Source organism: Paramisgurnus dabryanus, chromosome 3, assembly GCF_030506205.2.
Source record: "Paramisgurnus dabryanus chromosome 3, PD_genome_1.1, whole genome shotgun sequence".
Classification (NCBI taxonomy): domain Eukaryota; kingdom Metazoa; phylum Chordata; class Actinopteri; order Cypriniformes; family Cobitidae; genus Paramisgurnus; species Paramisgurnus dabryanus.
Window position 1 is genome coordinate 15,437,301 of NC_133339.1, and position 16,110 is coordinate 15,453,410.

A 16,110-nucleotide genomic window follows, 5' to 3' on the forward strand; every position below is an offset into this window, starting at 1 on the left:
AGGGCTATCCCAATTGGGCCTTACACTCATGTGAACGTGCAAAAGTAAGGGGTAGGGGTAAGGTGAAGGAGTAAGACAGAGAAATGGGATTGGCCCTAAGTCTGAGGCTAGGTCTGAGGCTAGGTCTGAGGCTAGGTCTGAGGCTAGGTCTGAGGCTAGGTCTGAGGCTAGGTCTGAGGCTAGGTCTGAGGCTAGGTCTGAGGCTAGGTCTGAGGCTAGGTCTGAGGCTAAGTCTGAGGCTAAGTCTGAGGCTAAGTCTGAGGCTAAGTCTGAGGCTAAGTCTGAGGCTAAGTCTGAGGCTAAGTCTGAGGCTAATTCTGAGGCTAGGTCTGAGGCTAGGTCTGAGGCTAGGTATGAAGCTAAGTCTGAAGCTAAGTCACACATCAGGCTAAGTCTGAGGCTAAGTCTGAGGCTAGGTTTGAGGCTAGGTCTGAGGCTAGGTCTGAGGCTAGGTCTGAGGCTAGGTCTGAGGCTAGGTCTGAAGCTAGGTCTGAGGCTAGGTCTGAGGCTAGGTCTGAGGCTAGGTCTGAGGCTAGGTTTGAGGCTAGGTTTGAGGCTAGGTCTGAAGCTAGGTCTGAAGCTAGGTCTGAAGCCAAGTCACACATCAGGTTAGGTCTGAGGCTAAGTCTGAGGCTAAGTCTGAGGCTAAGTCTGAGGCTAAGTCTGAGGCTAAGTCTGAGGCTAAGTCTGAGGCTAAGTCTGAGGCTAAGTCTGAGGCTAAGTCTGGGGCTAAGTCTGGGGCTAAGTCTGGGGCTAGGTCTGGGGCTAGGTCTGGGGCTAGGTCTGGGGCTAGGTCTGGGGCTAGGTCTGGGGCTAGGTCTGGGGCTAGGTCTGGGGCTAGGTCTGGGGCTAGGTCTGGGGCTAGGTCTGAGGCTAGGTCTGAGGCTAGGTCTGAGGCTAGGTCTGAGGCTAGGTCTGAAGCTAGGTCTGAAGCCAAGTCACACATCAGGTTAGGTCTGAGGCTAAGTCTGAGGCTAAGTCTGAGGCTAAGTCTGAGGCTAAGTCTGAGGCTAAGTCTGAGGCTAAGTCTGAGGCTAGGTCTGAGGCTAGGTCTGGGGCTAGGTCTGGGGCTAGGTCTGGGGCTAGGTCTGGGGCTAGGTCTGGGGCTAGGTCTGGGGCTAGGTCTGGGGCTAGGTCTGGGGCTAGGTCTGAGCCTAGTCACATATCACACATCAGGCTAGGTCTGAGGCTAAGTCTGAAGTTAAGTCACACATCAGGTTAGGTCTGGGGCTAAGTCTGGGGCTAAGTCTGAAGCTAAGAAAGAAAGATTATAATGCTGACACCATGATGTCAGACGTCAGAAAGAAAGGCTTTTGTTTTCATGATCGTAGTGAGATATTATCAATAATCTCACTGTTTGTGGTGTTACTTCATGTCTTATATAATAGCAAGTGTAACACATGTAACACATAAAACATACAAAAGCTCTTCTAGCTTTGATTTTACATTTTGTTGCTTTGTAAATGTGTGGACACAAATCATAACACAACACAAATATGCAGTAAACCTCCAGTCATGTCAACATCGGTTCACAGCATGTTAAACTCAGTATTTTTTGTAGGCGCTGGAATTAAAACGTTCTTTCTATCATAGATATGAACAGCCGGTTGTTTGAATTAATGCGTTTTGTTTTCCTGTAGACATACTCAGGGCTCTTCTGTGTGGTTATTAACCCGTATAAGAACCTGCCCATCTACTCAGAGGAGATCGTGGAGATGTATAAAGGCAAAAAACGACACGAGATGCCTCCTCATATCTATGCCATCACAGACACGGCCTACAGGAGCATGATGCAGGGTAAACATATCACACATCACAAATACACACACACATAAACACACATACACATCACAAATACACACATGAACACATGAGTTAAAACATCTGTAATAAAGCTCATGAGTCATGAAAAAGGGAAGGTCGTTAAACGTATTTACTGACGCACCCTTTAAGAAATCTAATGGCCAAATAAAAGCTCATTAAAATTGTTACAGTTTATATAGCCAGCAAACACACAGTGAATACAGCATGACTTTAACACATGATCTTGTTATGTAAAGCATCTGGATTTAATAGAGCCACAGAAACCCCTACTGAGCTTCATATCTGTGTTTCAATTACGATTTGATTTATATAGCGCTTTTCACAATTGTTTAATTGTTACAAAGCAGCTTTACATTAATAAAAGCAAGAAAACACAGCATAGCAAAAGCAGCAAAGTACAGCGGCTAAGATTAAACCATACTAGTGAGCGGAGTAATAATGCAACGTATAGAAGAAATTACTAAATTAAGCTAATGTCAGCTCACTCCTAAGAGGTTGAGGAAAACCTGGTGGGGAAAAAGTCCTTGGGAGAAAAAATCTTTGAGAGAGAGAGAGAGAGAGAGAGAGAGACAGACATAGCTGATCCTATAGAAAATTGACTATATTTTTTAATTTTATGGGAATTAAAAATATAATAATTATTAAAAGTTAAAGGAAGCGGTTGGTTGTCGCTGGGCATACTTATTTAATAAAAATATGATGGATTAAATACTATATATTAAAAATACGATATATTAAATACTATATATTAAGAATACGATATATTAAATACTATATATTAAGAATACGATATATTAAATACTATATATTAAAAATACAATATATTAAATACTATATATTAAAACATACAATATATTAAATACTATAAATAAAAAATACTATATATTGAAAAATACAATATATTAAATACTATATATAAAAAATACGATATATTAAATACTATAAATGAAAAATACTATACATTACATTAAATATTATATATTGAAAAATACAATATTACATACTATAAATTAAAAAATACAATCTATTAAATACTATATATTAAAACATACAATATAATAAATATTATATATTAAAACATACGATATATTACATACTATAAATTAAAAATACTATACTTTAAATACTATATATTGAAAATACAATATATTAAATACTATAAATTAAAACATACAATATATTAAATACTATATATTAAAACATACGTTTATTAAAAGCTATTTATTAAAACATACGATTTATTAAATACTATTTATTAAAACATATGCTATATTAATATTATAAATTAAAAAACACTATACATTAAATACTATATATTGAAAAATACAATATATTAAATACTATATATAAAAAAATACGATATATTAAATACTATATATTAAAAATACGATATATTAAATACTATATATTAAAAAATACGATATATTTAATACTATATATTAAAACATACGATATATTTAATACTATAAATTAAAAATACAATATATTAAATACTACATATTAAAAATATGATATATAGTAAATACTATATATTAAAACATACGATATATTAAATACTATAAATTAAAAATACTATATATTATATTTAAAAAAAATGATATATCAGTCTCACAAATAAGACTTTCGTCTGAAAGCATATGTGAGCTTCTTCATTGTAAAAGAGATGTTTTACTTTATTAAGTCAAGTATTAACATTGCTATTGCTTAAAGTTAGTGGTTTGAAAAAACCCTATATATTAAACTTTGGTTTAACAGGAAAGGCGTTTCCTCCTTGTGTTACAGGAAGTCAGATTTTGACTTCCTGTTTGTGCTTAAAACACTTTTCCTGCTGAAGTATTGAGCTGATAATGACGGCTGTATTTTCTGCCGTCATACTACTGACAAATCAATAAAAAAAATAAAACTCAACATGACACAAAATCCCATCCTTATTCACTGATGTTTACATATGTCTGACTTAATGCTGAATGATCTGTAAAATTGATATAATCAAGTTCAGACATTATTTCCTGCTTAACGTTCTGCTTAACAATAAAGAGCATCAAATTGGGATGTAATGAATGTTGTGTGAAAGCTGTTTTGTTTTAATGATTTTGTTTTTTACTTTCTGTCTCATCTAACAGACCGTGAGGATCAATCCATTCTGTGCACGTGAGTCATCTAAACAGTGTGATTTTACATCTAAAGCCTTACAGATGTGAATGAATGCCATCTAACATGTGTCTCTGTTTGTGTTTAGGGGTGAATCTGGTGCTGGAAAAACAGAAAACACCAAGAAAGTCATTCAGTATCTGGCACATGTGGCCTCATCTCACAAAACCAAGAAAGATCAGGTGAGTTCTCATGGTTTCTCTCTGATGTCTCAGTTCATCTCCAGACAGATGAACTGACCTCTGGAGAAATGACTGATGGTCTTCAGTGTCTTATCAGATCAGACTGTGACTAAAGAATGTGAGTTTGATGTATGACAGCAGAAATGCTATGAATCCTGCATCAGGGCTGAATCTCACGCTCCTCTGATCTTCTCAAACATCTGAGCTGTAGATCTCTCAAGTCATTCCCTCCCCAATAAAAGATCTGTTAATAAACCAGAAATGTTATTTTGCAATCATGTTACTTGCATTTGCACGTCTAAATAGTTTTGATGCTTTTTAGTGTAAACATCAAACAAACATTGCGTTTACCCAATTGGTCCAGGGTTGCGTTTTTTTTTTAAAGCAGTAGCTACTGTGTTGCCAAATGTTGGTTTGTTCTTTAGTAACAGAGCTAAATGATTAAGCTTGGTGAATAGTTTTGGTAATAAAATAGTATACAAGTTAAACATCAGTAGTCATAAAAAGTTAACGGTGTGCGTGACGCAAGTTTTGACATCAGAAAAGTACACTTGTACTGTACACACCTCGTATATTGTATACGTTACATCCCCAGGTAACTCATGTGGGTACAGGAGTATGTAAATTGTAGGTATTGCAATGTGCATGTGTCAAAAACATGTACAGGTCAAATGAAGTATACTTTTTAAGGCTGTACGCTTGACAGTGTACGTGTAAAAACATGAAGTATACTTGGACCTTAACTTTTTCATCCTAAAGAACAAGAAAACTCTGTGGTTGTTTTTTAAGTGACGTAAATAAGATGAGTTTCTGTGAAAAGAGCTGACTGTAGATGTGTAGACGACCTGTTATTTTTACAGGACTTATAGTCAATCATTACTGTCTGATCTCTGGATCTGTGAATCTTTGACAGCCTGACAGAGTCTATATGTGTATAAGTTTTTGTTTTTTTCCATCAACAGAGCAGTTCAGTCCTGTCACATGTGAGTTACATCCTCTATCTCTCCACTCATCCGTCCATCTCTCTCTCTCAGTTTCTCACTTTAGCTGCTGAAGTGTGCTGGGCGATCGACTGAAGTCACAGTTATTCAGACACATGAACACTGAGGAACGCCTCAACATATTTCTGAAGCTGAAGCTGATTTTAGGAGCATTTTTGCATTACAGTAATGTTAATGTGTGTGTATTATAAGCATCCCATAATAAGTTCAGTTTCATGTGTCTGAATGCTGTAAATGGTGTTTGTTTCTGTACTCGTGGCGTGGGTTCAGGGTTCATCTACTGCCCTCATAATAATGTGTGCTTGTGTGTGAATGTGATTTAATGTCAACATGAAAATGAAACAATGAAACACATTCAGCACTTATTGTGAACGACTCTTCACACAACTGTAAAGATAGATTAAGATCAGTAAATCCATTTTAGTCTGATATAGGTCATCTGGACTGTAGCTTAAAGGTGCACTGTGTAGATTTTTTGCGGCATCTGGTGGTGAGATTGTGAATTGCAACCAACTGCTCATCCCTCTTTTTTGAAACGCATAGAGAAGCTATGGTAGCAGCCACAGGACAAACACGTCATCGTCTGAGACAACATAGTGACAAAACTTATATTTATAAGGAGATCTGCGGGGTATGGAGATAAAAACTCCTCATACTAAGATAATAAAAAAATTCAGTTCATTATGTGAGGTCTTTATGCACCACTGATAATATAGTTATGTAGATTATATTGCATTTCTGTCAAGAGATCCTTATAGAAGTTACACACTGCACCTTTAAAGGCATCTAGTGGTAAGGTTGCGAATTGCAACCAACAGTTTAGTCCACTGCTCACCCCTCACTTTTGAAACGCATAGAGAAGCTATGGTAGCGCCACCGGAATAACATGTCATCGTCGAAGACAACTTTGTGAAAAAAGTTTGTCCTTTAAGGGCTTCTGTAGAAACATGGCGGCACAAAATGGCAACTTCCACATAAGGGACCCTCGGTGAATGTAGATAAAAGTCTCATTCTAAGGTAATAAAAACATAATGGTTCATTATAAAAAGGTCTTTATACACCCCTAATGATATAGTTTTGTATATTATTTTGCATTTCTGACAGATATCATTTTAAAATTTACACACTGCACCTTTAATGTTAATCTATGTAGTTAATGTTACTGTATTTAATTTACAATAATAGATGATTGATGAAAAAAATCTTGTTGGGACTCGTGAAGTAAACTCAACCTTCAGCCTTCTTTCAACTTGACTGATATTTCATGTTGACTTTAACATGTTCGTAAGCTTGCTGTGTGTGTCTGTGTGCGTTTGTGTATTTGTTTGGAGAGTCAATGGTCCCCTGCAGGAGTTCAGATGAATCATGAAGAAGTGACTCTCTCATGCTGCTGGAATGTTCTGTGTGTGCGTTTATCTGTGCGTTTGTGTGTGTGTGTGTGTATTTTTGCGTGTGGTTGTGTGTGCGTGCCTGTGTGTGTGCATGTAATTAGATTTTAATGAGGCCTGCAGTTCATACGAGTGCTGTAGGCGATAATCTCACACTTGAAGATTATTACAAGATGGAGGTCATATTATCACACCTTAATGGCATGTTCTGACTTCATGAAGTGTTTGTGACATGTTTTTAATTACCACAGAAAATATTGCCACACTCGGCCTTCAGTTTGAAAAGACCAACACGAAACATGTGTTTGTGGTTATGTACTTACAATGGACGTCTAACCATCCAGAGGATTTAAATGTGAAGGATTATTTTATTCTTCAGTATTTGAGCTGTGATGTGTATAAAATGTCTTTCGTAAGACTTCACCAGGTGGACGAACTTCCAGAATTCCTGTAATTCTTGTAATTTTCCTTGTTGATTACATCAAAGTAACCTGAAATATCTTCTTTCCAGTGAATGCAAAGTTTGGCTTTGCAGGATCATGTGTTTTCTAGTATGATGTCATCCTTTTAAAGGTGATGGGTCGCTCTGATTGGTGGAAGTTTTCTTCTGGTGTTTTGGGTGTTAAGTCATGCTTTGCTTTGTATTGTTTGTGGGGCGATATCCTCATGTGGTGTTGTTTTTCTGTGCTCATCTCGACGTGAAAACCAGCAATGCTTAAGAGCTTTTTTTGTGCAAATCAGAGATGATGTAAAAGAACCCAAATGTCTTAATTTCTCTGTTTCACCACCAGGGTGAGCTGGAGAAACAGCTTCTGCAGGCCAATCCCATCCTGGAAGCGTTTGGTAACGCCAAGACAGTGAAAAACGACAACTCATCTCGATTCGTAAGATCCGTTTAGTTACGATAATTTTAATCAGAACTCATAAACACGCGCAATTTAACTTGATCTTCTTGTGTTCCAGGGCAAATTCATCAGAATCAACTTTGATGTTAACGGATACATCGTTGGAGCCAATATTGAAACCTGTATCCTTATGTTCACACTTTTATTTTAGGTAACTTTATTATAAGTGCCGTTTGGTCAGTTGTGTGTCCTTGACTCATGATGTGCAGATCTGCTGGAAAAGTCACGTGCTATCCGTCAGGCTAAAGAAGAGAGAGCCTTCCATATCTTCTACTACATGCTGACGGGTGCAGGAGACAAACTGCGCTGTAAGTCACAGTCGCCCCGGTTATCAGACATTATTAAATGTTATCAGTCCTCATGTAATTAATTTTCATTTGTCTTTCAGCTGAACTGTGTCTGGAGAGCTACAACAACTATCGTTTCCTGTCCAATGGGAATGTAACTATCCCAGGACAGCAGGACAGAGATATATACATGGAGACCATGGAGTCCATGAGGATTATGGGATTCTCTGAGGAAGAGCAGATCGGTAAATATCCGCTCATATCTAGTGTGTGTTTGTGACCTGTTATTGTGACTGATGTTGATGTGTTTGTGTGCAGGTCTGTTGAGGGTGGTGTCTTCTGTTCTTCAGCTGGGTAATATGGCTTTCAAGAAGGAACGTCACTCGGACCAGGCGTCTATGCCTGACGATACAGGTGAATATTAGTGTTTGATTATCACACACCTTCAGAAGGCTTTGTCATTTAGGGCTGCAACTAACGATTATTTTAATAATCAATAAATTTGATGGTTATTTCACAATTAATCGGACCATCATTTCTTGCTAAATCGGACAGTTATTTCTCACTTAATTGGACGATTATGTCACGATTAATCGGACCGTTATTTCACGATTAATCTGCCTGTTGTTGTTTTTTATTATTAATCTGCCTGTTGTTGTTTTTTTATTATTAATCGGATGTTTTTTTTTTTTTGATTAATCAGGCGGTTATTTCACGATTAATCGGACAGTTATATCTCGATTAATCGGACAGTTATATCTCGATTAATCGGCCAGTTATTTCTCGATTAATCGGGCAGTTATTTCCTGATTATTTGGACAGCTATTTTTTGATTAATCGACTGGTTGGCTTCAAACCTTAATATCTACTCATAGTTTTTTTACTTGCAGCTTAATAAACCCCTAAAGTAGGGTATTCACATGTAGAAGTGTACTTTTAAAAGTGCAAAAGACACACATTGAGTTTTACTGGCGTCACGTCACTCCCGCGGTGCGCCACTGCTCACCCTTTTTCTACTGAGCTGGGCACGCTGTGATTTTATATTCACAGCTTATGTTGTATAAGGAAATGTGCCTGCCTTTAATTATAAGTGCACAGCTCACGCTATATGAAGCAGACATGTATCCCTGTCCAAAACTACGGTGGTAAGGGAGCACAGACTAACTAATCGATAATAAAAAAACAGTTGACTATTTTCATAATCAATTTTTATTAAATTGTATTAATTAGTTGTTGTAGCCCTAATGTCATTCATCTGTAACAACATTCCTACCCCTCAAAATCCAGTTCAGACAAGTTCATAGTATCATAGCTGGTCTAGATGGTTAATGTGTTTAGAGCTGATGACCAGTTAACTCGAGATGCTAAGTTCTTGTAAATATTTCTAAATTATTTCCTTCAGCCGCACAGAAGGTCTGTCATCTGATGGGAATAAACGTGACCGATTTCGTACGTGCCATCCTCTCACCGCGCATCAAAGTGGGTCGTGACTACGTTCAGAAGGCACAGACGCAGGAGCAGGCGGAGTTCGCCGTGGAGGCGTTGGCCAAAGCCACTTACGAGAGGATGTTTCGCTGGCTGGTCATGCGTCTTAACAAAGCTTTAGATAAAACCAAGCGTCAGGGCGCCTCCTTCATCGGCATCCTGGACATCGCTGGCTTCGAGATCTTTGAGGTAAAGGAGAATCATCCGAATGCTGGTTGGGTCATGGTTGGATCACCGTCAGCAGTGTCTGTATGAGTGACCGCTTTTCTCTTTGTCTCCACAGCTGAACTCTTTCGAGCAGTTGTGTATTAACTACACTAATGAGAAGCTCCAGCAGCTCTTCAATCACACCATGTTCATCCTGGAGCAGGAGGAGTATCAGCGCGAGGGCATCGAATGGAGCTTCATCGACTTCGGCCTCGACCTGCAGCCCTGCATCGACCTCATCGAGAAACCCGTTAGTCTCTCCACCAATCATAAGCCTTCTAGAGCGATCAATAACTCGCACTCATTAAACTAGGTTGATTTGATTTAGTTTAATTGTTAACCCTGTAACTCACACTGTTTGTACAGGAACAGTGTTATCAAATCATAACAGCGTGTAACATCTCAAGGCATCATGGAGATTAAAGCTGACTGAATCTGTTTGTGCTCTCTCTCCAGGCGAGTCCTCCAGGAATCTTGGCTCTTCTGGATGAGGAGTGCTGGTTTCCAAAAGCCACAGATAAGAGCTTCGTGGAGAAGGTTGTGCAGGAACAGGGAACTCATCCCAAATTCCTCAAACCCAAGAAACTGAAAGACGAGGCAGATTTCTGCATCATCCATTACGCTGGAAAGGTGTTTGTGTGTTCTTGAGATCAGTCGATGTTTTGTGTTGTATGTCATATATTGTAACAGCGTGTGTGTCTCTGGTCTTCAGGTGGATTATAAGGCAGATGAATGGCTGATGAAGAACATGGACCCTCTGAATGATAACGTGGCCACGCTGCTGAATCAATCCACTGACAGGTTTATTTCAGAGCTGTGGAAGGATGGTGAGTTGATCGATTAAATATTTTGTGTGTGGACAAAAGAACATTAGATGTTGGAGGACTATAATCTTGTGGTCCAGTTGACTTTTCATGAACTGATGTTGAATAAACAGATCAGTAACATTCGTATTAATCACATCATATTTCAGATTATAAGGAGCGTGTCATCGGTTCACAATGAGTTTTGTTTAGACAGATTTTATTGGGAAGTGGTTTTGCTTGATGTCGAGGTGTTTTAAAAAACATCTGTTATTGGTTCCTGATTTAAGGCAGGTTAGAGACAGCGAGTCAATTCCATAGACCTCCCATGTTAAAATGTCTAATTTTACAGCAGAAAAAATAGGGCTGCAACTAACGATTATTTTCATAATCGATTAATCAGGCGATTATTTTTCGATTAATCGACTAGGATATTTTTAGATTAGATTTTACTTACTATAGCTAAATAAGGCAATAAGTTATTCACGTGTAGAAGTGTAATTTCTAAAAGTGCAAAAGCCACACAATACTACAGAGATTTACTTATATAATATTTTGATATTTTAAGCCTCAAATAAAAATGTTTGTGCAGATTTCAAATTAAACAGTTAAACATCTTAAAATGTCAAAATATAAACAAACAAAAGAATTGAGTCTTCGGGGATGTGCTAAGGAAATTTTGCCACAGATCAATAAACTCTTCAACTTTAGACCTTGATGAGAATGCATTAATAAGATAAAAAATGATTATGATATGAAAGTAATATACATGGGTTGCTACAGTAATAAAACCCTTGATTACCCCCTTACTTTCATTATCGATTTTTAGTTGTTGCAGCCCTAGAAAAAAACACGTTCATAGCCTGGTACAAAACATGTTTTTGATCTTTATTGCTAATTTTGCCCTTCATGACAACTTTGAGGGGGTAAATGTTTTAGTAACTCATCTGTTTAAATTATATTAAGCCTTTAAGTTCTGCATAATTAAGGGTGTGGCCACTTGAGTGACAGGTGGATTGTTACTGCTGTCACTACTGTTGAGCTAGGCAGATGTGTTTTTAGAATCCAAGCACCTCAGCTCCACCCACGTTACGCCTCTTTGCCCATTGGCTGGCTCCGCCCACTTTGGGCTTCAAAAATGTTCTTGAGAACCCTGTGGGTGACATGTTGGAAACACTATGTCCATGTTTTATAGAGACTGATGTTGAGTCAGTTTTCCAGCTCTGAGGTGACTTTTTTCTGACATGAGTTCCTCTTCAGTGGACTCTGACACGTCTCTATATGGTCTATATCTGTGATACATGAGCTAATGATTAGACTGACTGTATTTTACTGCTGTCGTCTGGTGTTTATTCCTCTGTTCATCCCTCTTTCATCTCCTCTTGGACCTCTGTATGCTCCTCTGCTGTATGTCTTTGTGTTTCTCAGAGGTCCATAACTCTCAGAGAGCTTATTTCTATCAGCGCTTTCCTTTCCTTCATTTAGAGTCAGGTGACAGTTTTTATCTTTTTTTTTCTCAGTCCATCCATCCGCAGTATCTCACTTTCTCCTGCTGTGTGTGCGTGATCTGTACGTGTGATCTGTACGTGTGTGTTCCTGATGTGTGTGTGTGATCTATAAGTGTGTGTGTGAGATCTGTACATGTGTGTTCCTCTGATGTGTGTGTATATTTGATCTCTTGCTGTCTCTCTCTCTCTGTATGTAATAGTGAGCTTTGGCGCCCCTGCTGTTGATCTGTGGTACTACAGATTCAGAAATGGGTATAAACTGCATGGGTTTGCTTTAGTTCATGACCACAGTTGCACAGTCATACAATCATCAGATATTCAATAACAAACAGTCCAAAATTAAATGTTTAAATTAGATTATACTCGCAGTGTTTAAATGTTATTATTAGAAAAAAATATAAATAATTATATAGAAAGATTATAGTTTTCACAAAGAAAATGAAGCCTTTTAACATCATTAAGATTTTTTGAAATCATGGTATTATTTTTTACATTCATTCTCTTTACTGTAATGTAAATGGTGTGAATATATAACAGTAGCTTTTATAAATCATTTATACAGAAAAGCTCTCAGCTCACGACTCATGAACAGAAGATTTAGTTTTGGACCACACACACAATGCAAAAAATTACTTTCTTACTTAGTATTTTTGTCCTGCTTTTTAGTACAAACATCTAAAAAATAAATAAATCAAGATGTATTTTCTTGATGAGCAAAATGACCTAAGATAATAAGCCTAGTTTTAGACAAAAAATATAACATTTGTGCTTAAAACAAGCAAAATAAAAATCAGCCATTGAAGTAAGATTTTTTTTCTTGAATTTTTCTTGAATTAAGTGTTTCAGAAAATATTTACCAATTTTTTTATCCTATTTATTTTTTGCTTGTTTTAATCACAAATTCACTTAAATTTTATTTATTTATTTTTTTTGTCTAAAAACTACACTTATTTTCTTTGCATCTTAATTAAAGATTTTTTTATATTTGTACTAAAAACAAGACAGAAATACTAAGAAAGAAAGTCATTTTTGCAGTGCACACACACAGACACTCACGTACAAACACACACACGTACACAGACATACACACACGTGTCACCTGCACTGCATTGAGTTCATTTGTTTTGTGTGTGTGTGTGTGTGATCCCTCCACTCTTCACCAGCATCATGTGTGTCCCCCACCTCTTCCTCACATGTTTCTGTTCATGTCTACAGTATATTAACACACTCTTTATCTCTCTCTCTCGATCAGTGGATCGTATTGTAGGTCTGGATAAGGTTGCCGGGATGTCGGAGTTGCCGGGAGCGTTTAAGACTCGTAAGGGAATGTTCAGGACAGTCGGGCAGCTCTATAAAGAGCAGTTGTCCAAACTCATGGCGACTCTCAGAAACACAAATCCAAACTTTGTCCGCTGCATCATTCCCAACCACGAGAAAAAGGTACAACAACTTCAAACCTCAATAGATGAGTAGATATCGTGTATTTTACAAAGTGCACTATTGTGTATATATTGATATAGACCACAGTATTGTATTGTTGTGATGCTTACACAACACTATAAAGTATTTCAATAACATCTAACAATAATACCACAGTATTAACTGTATATTTGTGATCTGTGTGCGTCAGGCGGGTAAACTGGACTCTCATCTGGTCCTGGATCAGCTGAGGTGTAATGGTGTCCTGGAGGGCATCAGGATCTGCAGACAGGGTTTCCCCAATCGTATCGTCTTCCAGGAGTTTAGACAGAGGTCAGCATTCATACACTTACACAACACAAACACACAACTGTTACCTCCAGACACGCTACAAACACACCTTTAGATTGTGTCGTTATTTTCTAAAGACTTAAATACACAAATAACTGAGTTTGACTGTGTTGTGTTTGTGTTTGCTCAGATATGAAATCCTCACACCTAATTCCATTCCTAAAGGATTCATGGATGGGAAACAGGCCTGTGTGCTGATGGTAAGACTTCAGATCTGTGTTCAATCTAAATCACATTAGAAAACCAAATGAATGAATGTTTGCGATGATCACCTTGTGACAGTAAACAGATCGACTACTGGCTGGAGAAAAGCTGTATTGTGACTAGGGACGCATTAATCATGATTAATCTATTGCAGAATAAAAGTTTTTGTTTACATCATATATGTGTGTGTGAACTATGTACAATAATTATGTATATATAAATATGCAAATACATTTACATTTTAACTTTTATTCTGCTATAGATTAATTGCGATTAATCGTTATGCATCCATAATAGTGACACTTGTCAATAAATTAAATTAAAGGTATAGTTCACCCAAAAATGAAAATTGAAAACGATAATTTTTTTTACTCATTGACATCACAAATCTTTATGGTAAAATGTCAATAATGCAGATCATGTACATTTATTATAACAATAAACTCTGTGTGTGTGTGTTAGATAAGAGCCCTGGAGCTGGATCCTAACCTGTTCAGGATTGGTCAAAGTAAAGTGTTTTTCCGTGCTGGAGTTCTGGCTCATCTTGAGGAAGAGCGAGACATGAAGATCACTGATGTCATCATCAACTTCCAGGCCTGGTGCCGCGGTTTTGTCGCCCGCAAGTGAGCGTTATGACATCATTCCTAAAACAAATTGATGTAGTGGTTTCAGTGGCCAATCAGAATCTAGAATGCAATGTTGAAGAAGTAAAGACACTGAAATAATGTGTGTGTGTGTGTGTGTGTTGTTTTGCAGAGCGTTTGCTAAGAGACAACAGCAGCTGACAGCCATGAGAGTCATTCAGAGGAACTGTGCTGCTTACCTCAAACTCAGAAACTGGCAGTGGTGGAGACTCTTTACCAAAGTACATAAACTCACACACATACGGACATAAACTAACACATACCAGGGGTGTAAATTGAACAGTTATTTGCGATACAATACAGTTTTGATTGGCTGTTTCTCAAATCTAAGAACGCAAAGAACGGACTTGTGTTCTCGTGAAGATCGGTCTTGCCAGGTGACATTGGAAGAACAAACTCACAAGGTCGTGAGAACACAGAATGCACCTGTAAGAATTTCGATATGTGAGATCTTCCTGTTGGTCACCTGACCTCTGCCATCATTTTGCCGCAATGACTTCTTGGGGCGTAACGCGATTTCAGCGCGCAAGTCGGCACTTGATGCATCCTCGATATCAAGAACACATGCTGGTATTTTCATGCGACCTCTGTACTTGTGTTCTTGAGAATTGGAATTGTACTTTGACGGTTAATGATGACGCAGAGCGAGGACACAAGGACCCAAGATCGCTGAAGAACGCTTACACTGCAAAAAATGACTTTCTTACTTTGTATTTTTGTCTTGTTTTCAGTAGAAATATCTAAAAATTCTTAAATCAAGATGTATTTTCTTGATGAGCAAATGACCTAAGAAAATAACTCTAGTTTTTAGACAAAATATATAAAATGTAGGTGAATTTGTGCTTGACCTGATAAGGATCACGGTGCCGTACACGGCGCACCCCCTCCCTTGCATGTGAGGCTGCATAAACGTCATTGTAACTTTGTAGCTTTAAATCTTCAAAATATACAGTCATGCAGCACATCGTTTGAAAGCTCTCAGGATTTCATTAAGTGCACACACAAAGCATAAGATGATTTATAGCAATCATAAAACTGTAATCTACTTGTTAGTTACCTGAACCGGGTGGCCGCGATTTAGGATATTTACTTACCTTCAAAATCTTCCCTTTGTCCGCTTCGGCGAAATTTCATAAATCCCTAAAAGTCCAAGGAAATGGAATATCCAAGCCTTTTAATCCAAAACGATTTGTTCGCCTCACAATCTTGACGTTTCTGACCGAATTACAATATAAATAGTGTATACAATTAGTTCACTACCGGACATTCGTTCGACTCTCACTTTTCATTCACGATTTATAATGAAATATTCAAGTGATACGTTTATTGTGCAACGTCTGAGGAACAAATGCGCCCCCTTGTGGAATTTCAGCCGTTACATAAGAGGCTACAACAAGCAAAAATATCTGCCAATGACATAAGACATTTTTTGCTGAATTTTTCTTGTATTATGTAAATTCAAGAAAAAATGTCTTATTCTATTATCAGATTTTTTTGCTTTCTTTAAAGCACAAATTCACTTAAATTTGATATGTTTTGTCTAAGAGTTATTTTCTTAAGTCGTTTTGCTCAAGAAAATACATCTTGATTTAAGAATTTTTAGATATTTGTACAAGACAAAAATACTAAGTAAGAAAGTCATTTTTAAGAAACAGCCATTATCTGCGCCAGTAATTCGATATTTGCTGATACAACAAATGTTTTGTCGATGCAATTACAATTTGATTCAATTAATTTATGGATACTTTAAT

At 37.5% G+C, this 16,110-nt stretch overlaps 1 protein-coding gene across 2 annotated transcripts in view; it reads left to right on the forward strand.

Annotated features, from left to right (window-relative positions):
* myh9b (myosin, heavy chain 9b, non-muscle) overlaps positions 1–16,110 on the forward strand; it is a 42,363-nt gene that overhangs the window by 14,283 nt on the left and 11,970 nt on the right. The window contains exons 3-20 of one of the 2 annotated variants that reach the window (XM_065278411.2): positions 1,641–1,797; positions 3,948–3,975; positions 4,064–4,157; positions 5,120–5,140; positions 7,338–7,430; positions 7,510–7,573; positions 7,661–7,759; positions 7,840–7,983; positions 8,057–8,152; positions 9,141–9,412; positions 9,507–9,680; positions 9,887–10,060; positions 10,143–10,257; positions 12,994–13,181; positions 13,372–13,493; positions 13,642–13,711; positions 14,178–14,338; positions 14,472–14,580. In XM_065278411.2, coding sequence (XP_065134483.1) covers positions 1,641–1,797; positions 3,948–3,975; positions 4,064–4,157; positions 5,120–5,140; positions 7,338–7,430; positions 7,510–7,573; positions 7,661–7,759; positions 7,840–7,983; positions 8,057–8,152; positions 9,141–9,412; positions 9,507–9,680; positions 9,887–10,060; positions 10,143–10,257; positions 12,994–13,181; positions 13,372–13,493; positions 13,642–13,711; positions 14,178–14,338; positions 14,472–14,580 — 2,181 coding nt within the window. The remainder of the gene's footprint in view (positions 1–1,640; positions 1,798–3,947; positions 3,976–4,063; positions 4,158–5,119; positions 5,141–7,337; positions 7,431–7,509; positions 7,574–7,660; positions 7,760–7,839; positions 7,984–8,056; positions 8,153–9,140; positions 9,413–9,506; positions 9,681–9,886; positions 10,061–10,142; positions 10,258–12,993; positions 13,182–13,371; positions 13,494–13,641; positions 13,712–14,177; positions 14,339–14,471; positions 14,581–16,110) is intronic. The other variant, XM_065278412.2, reaches the window with a different exon arrangement.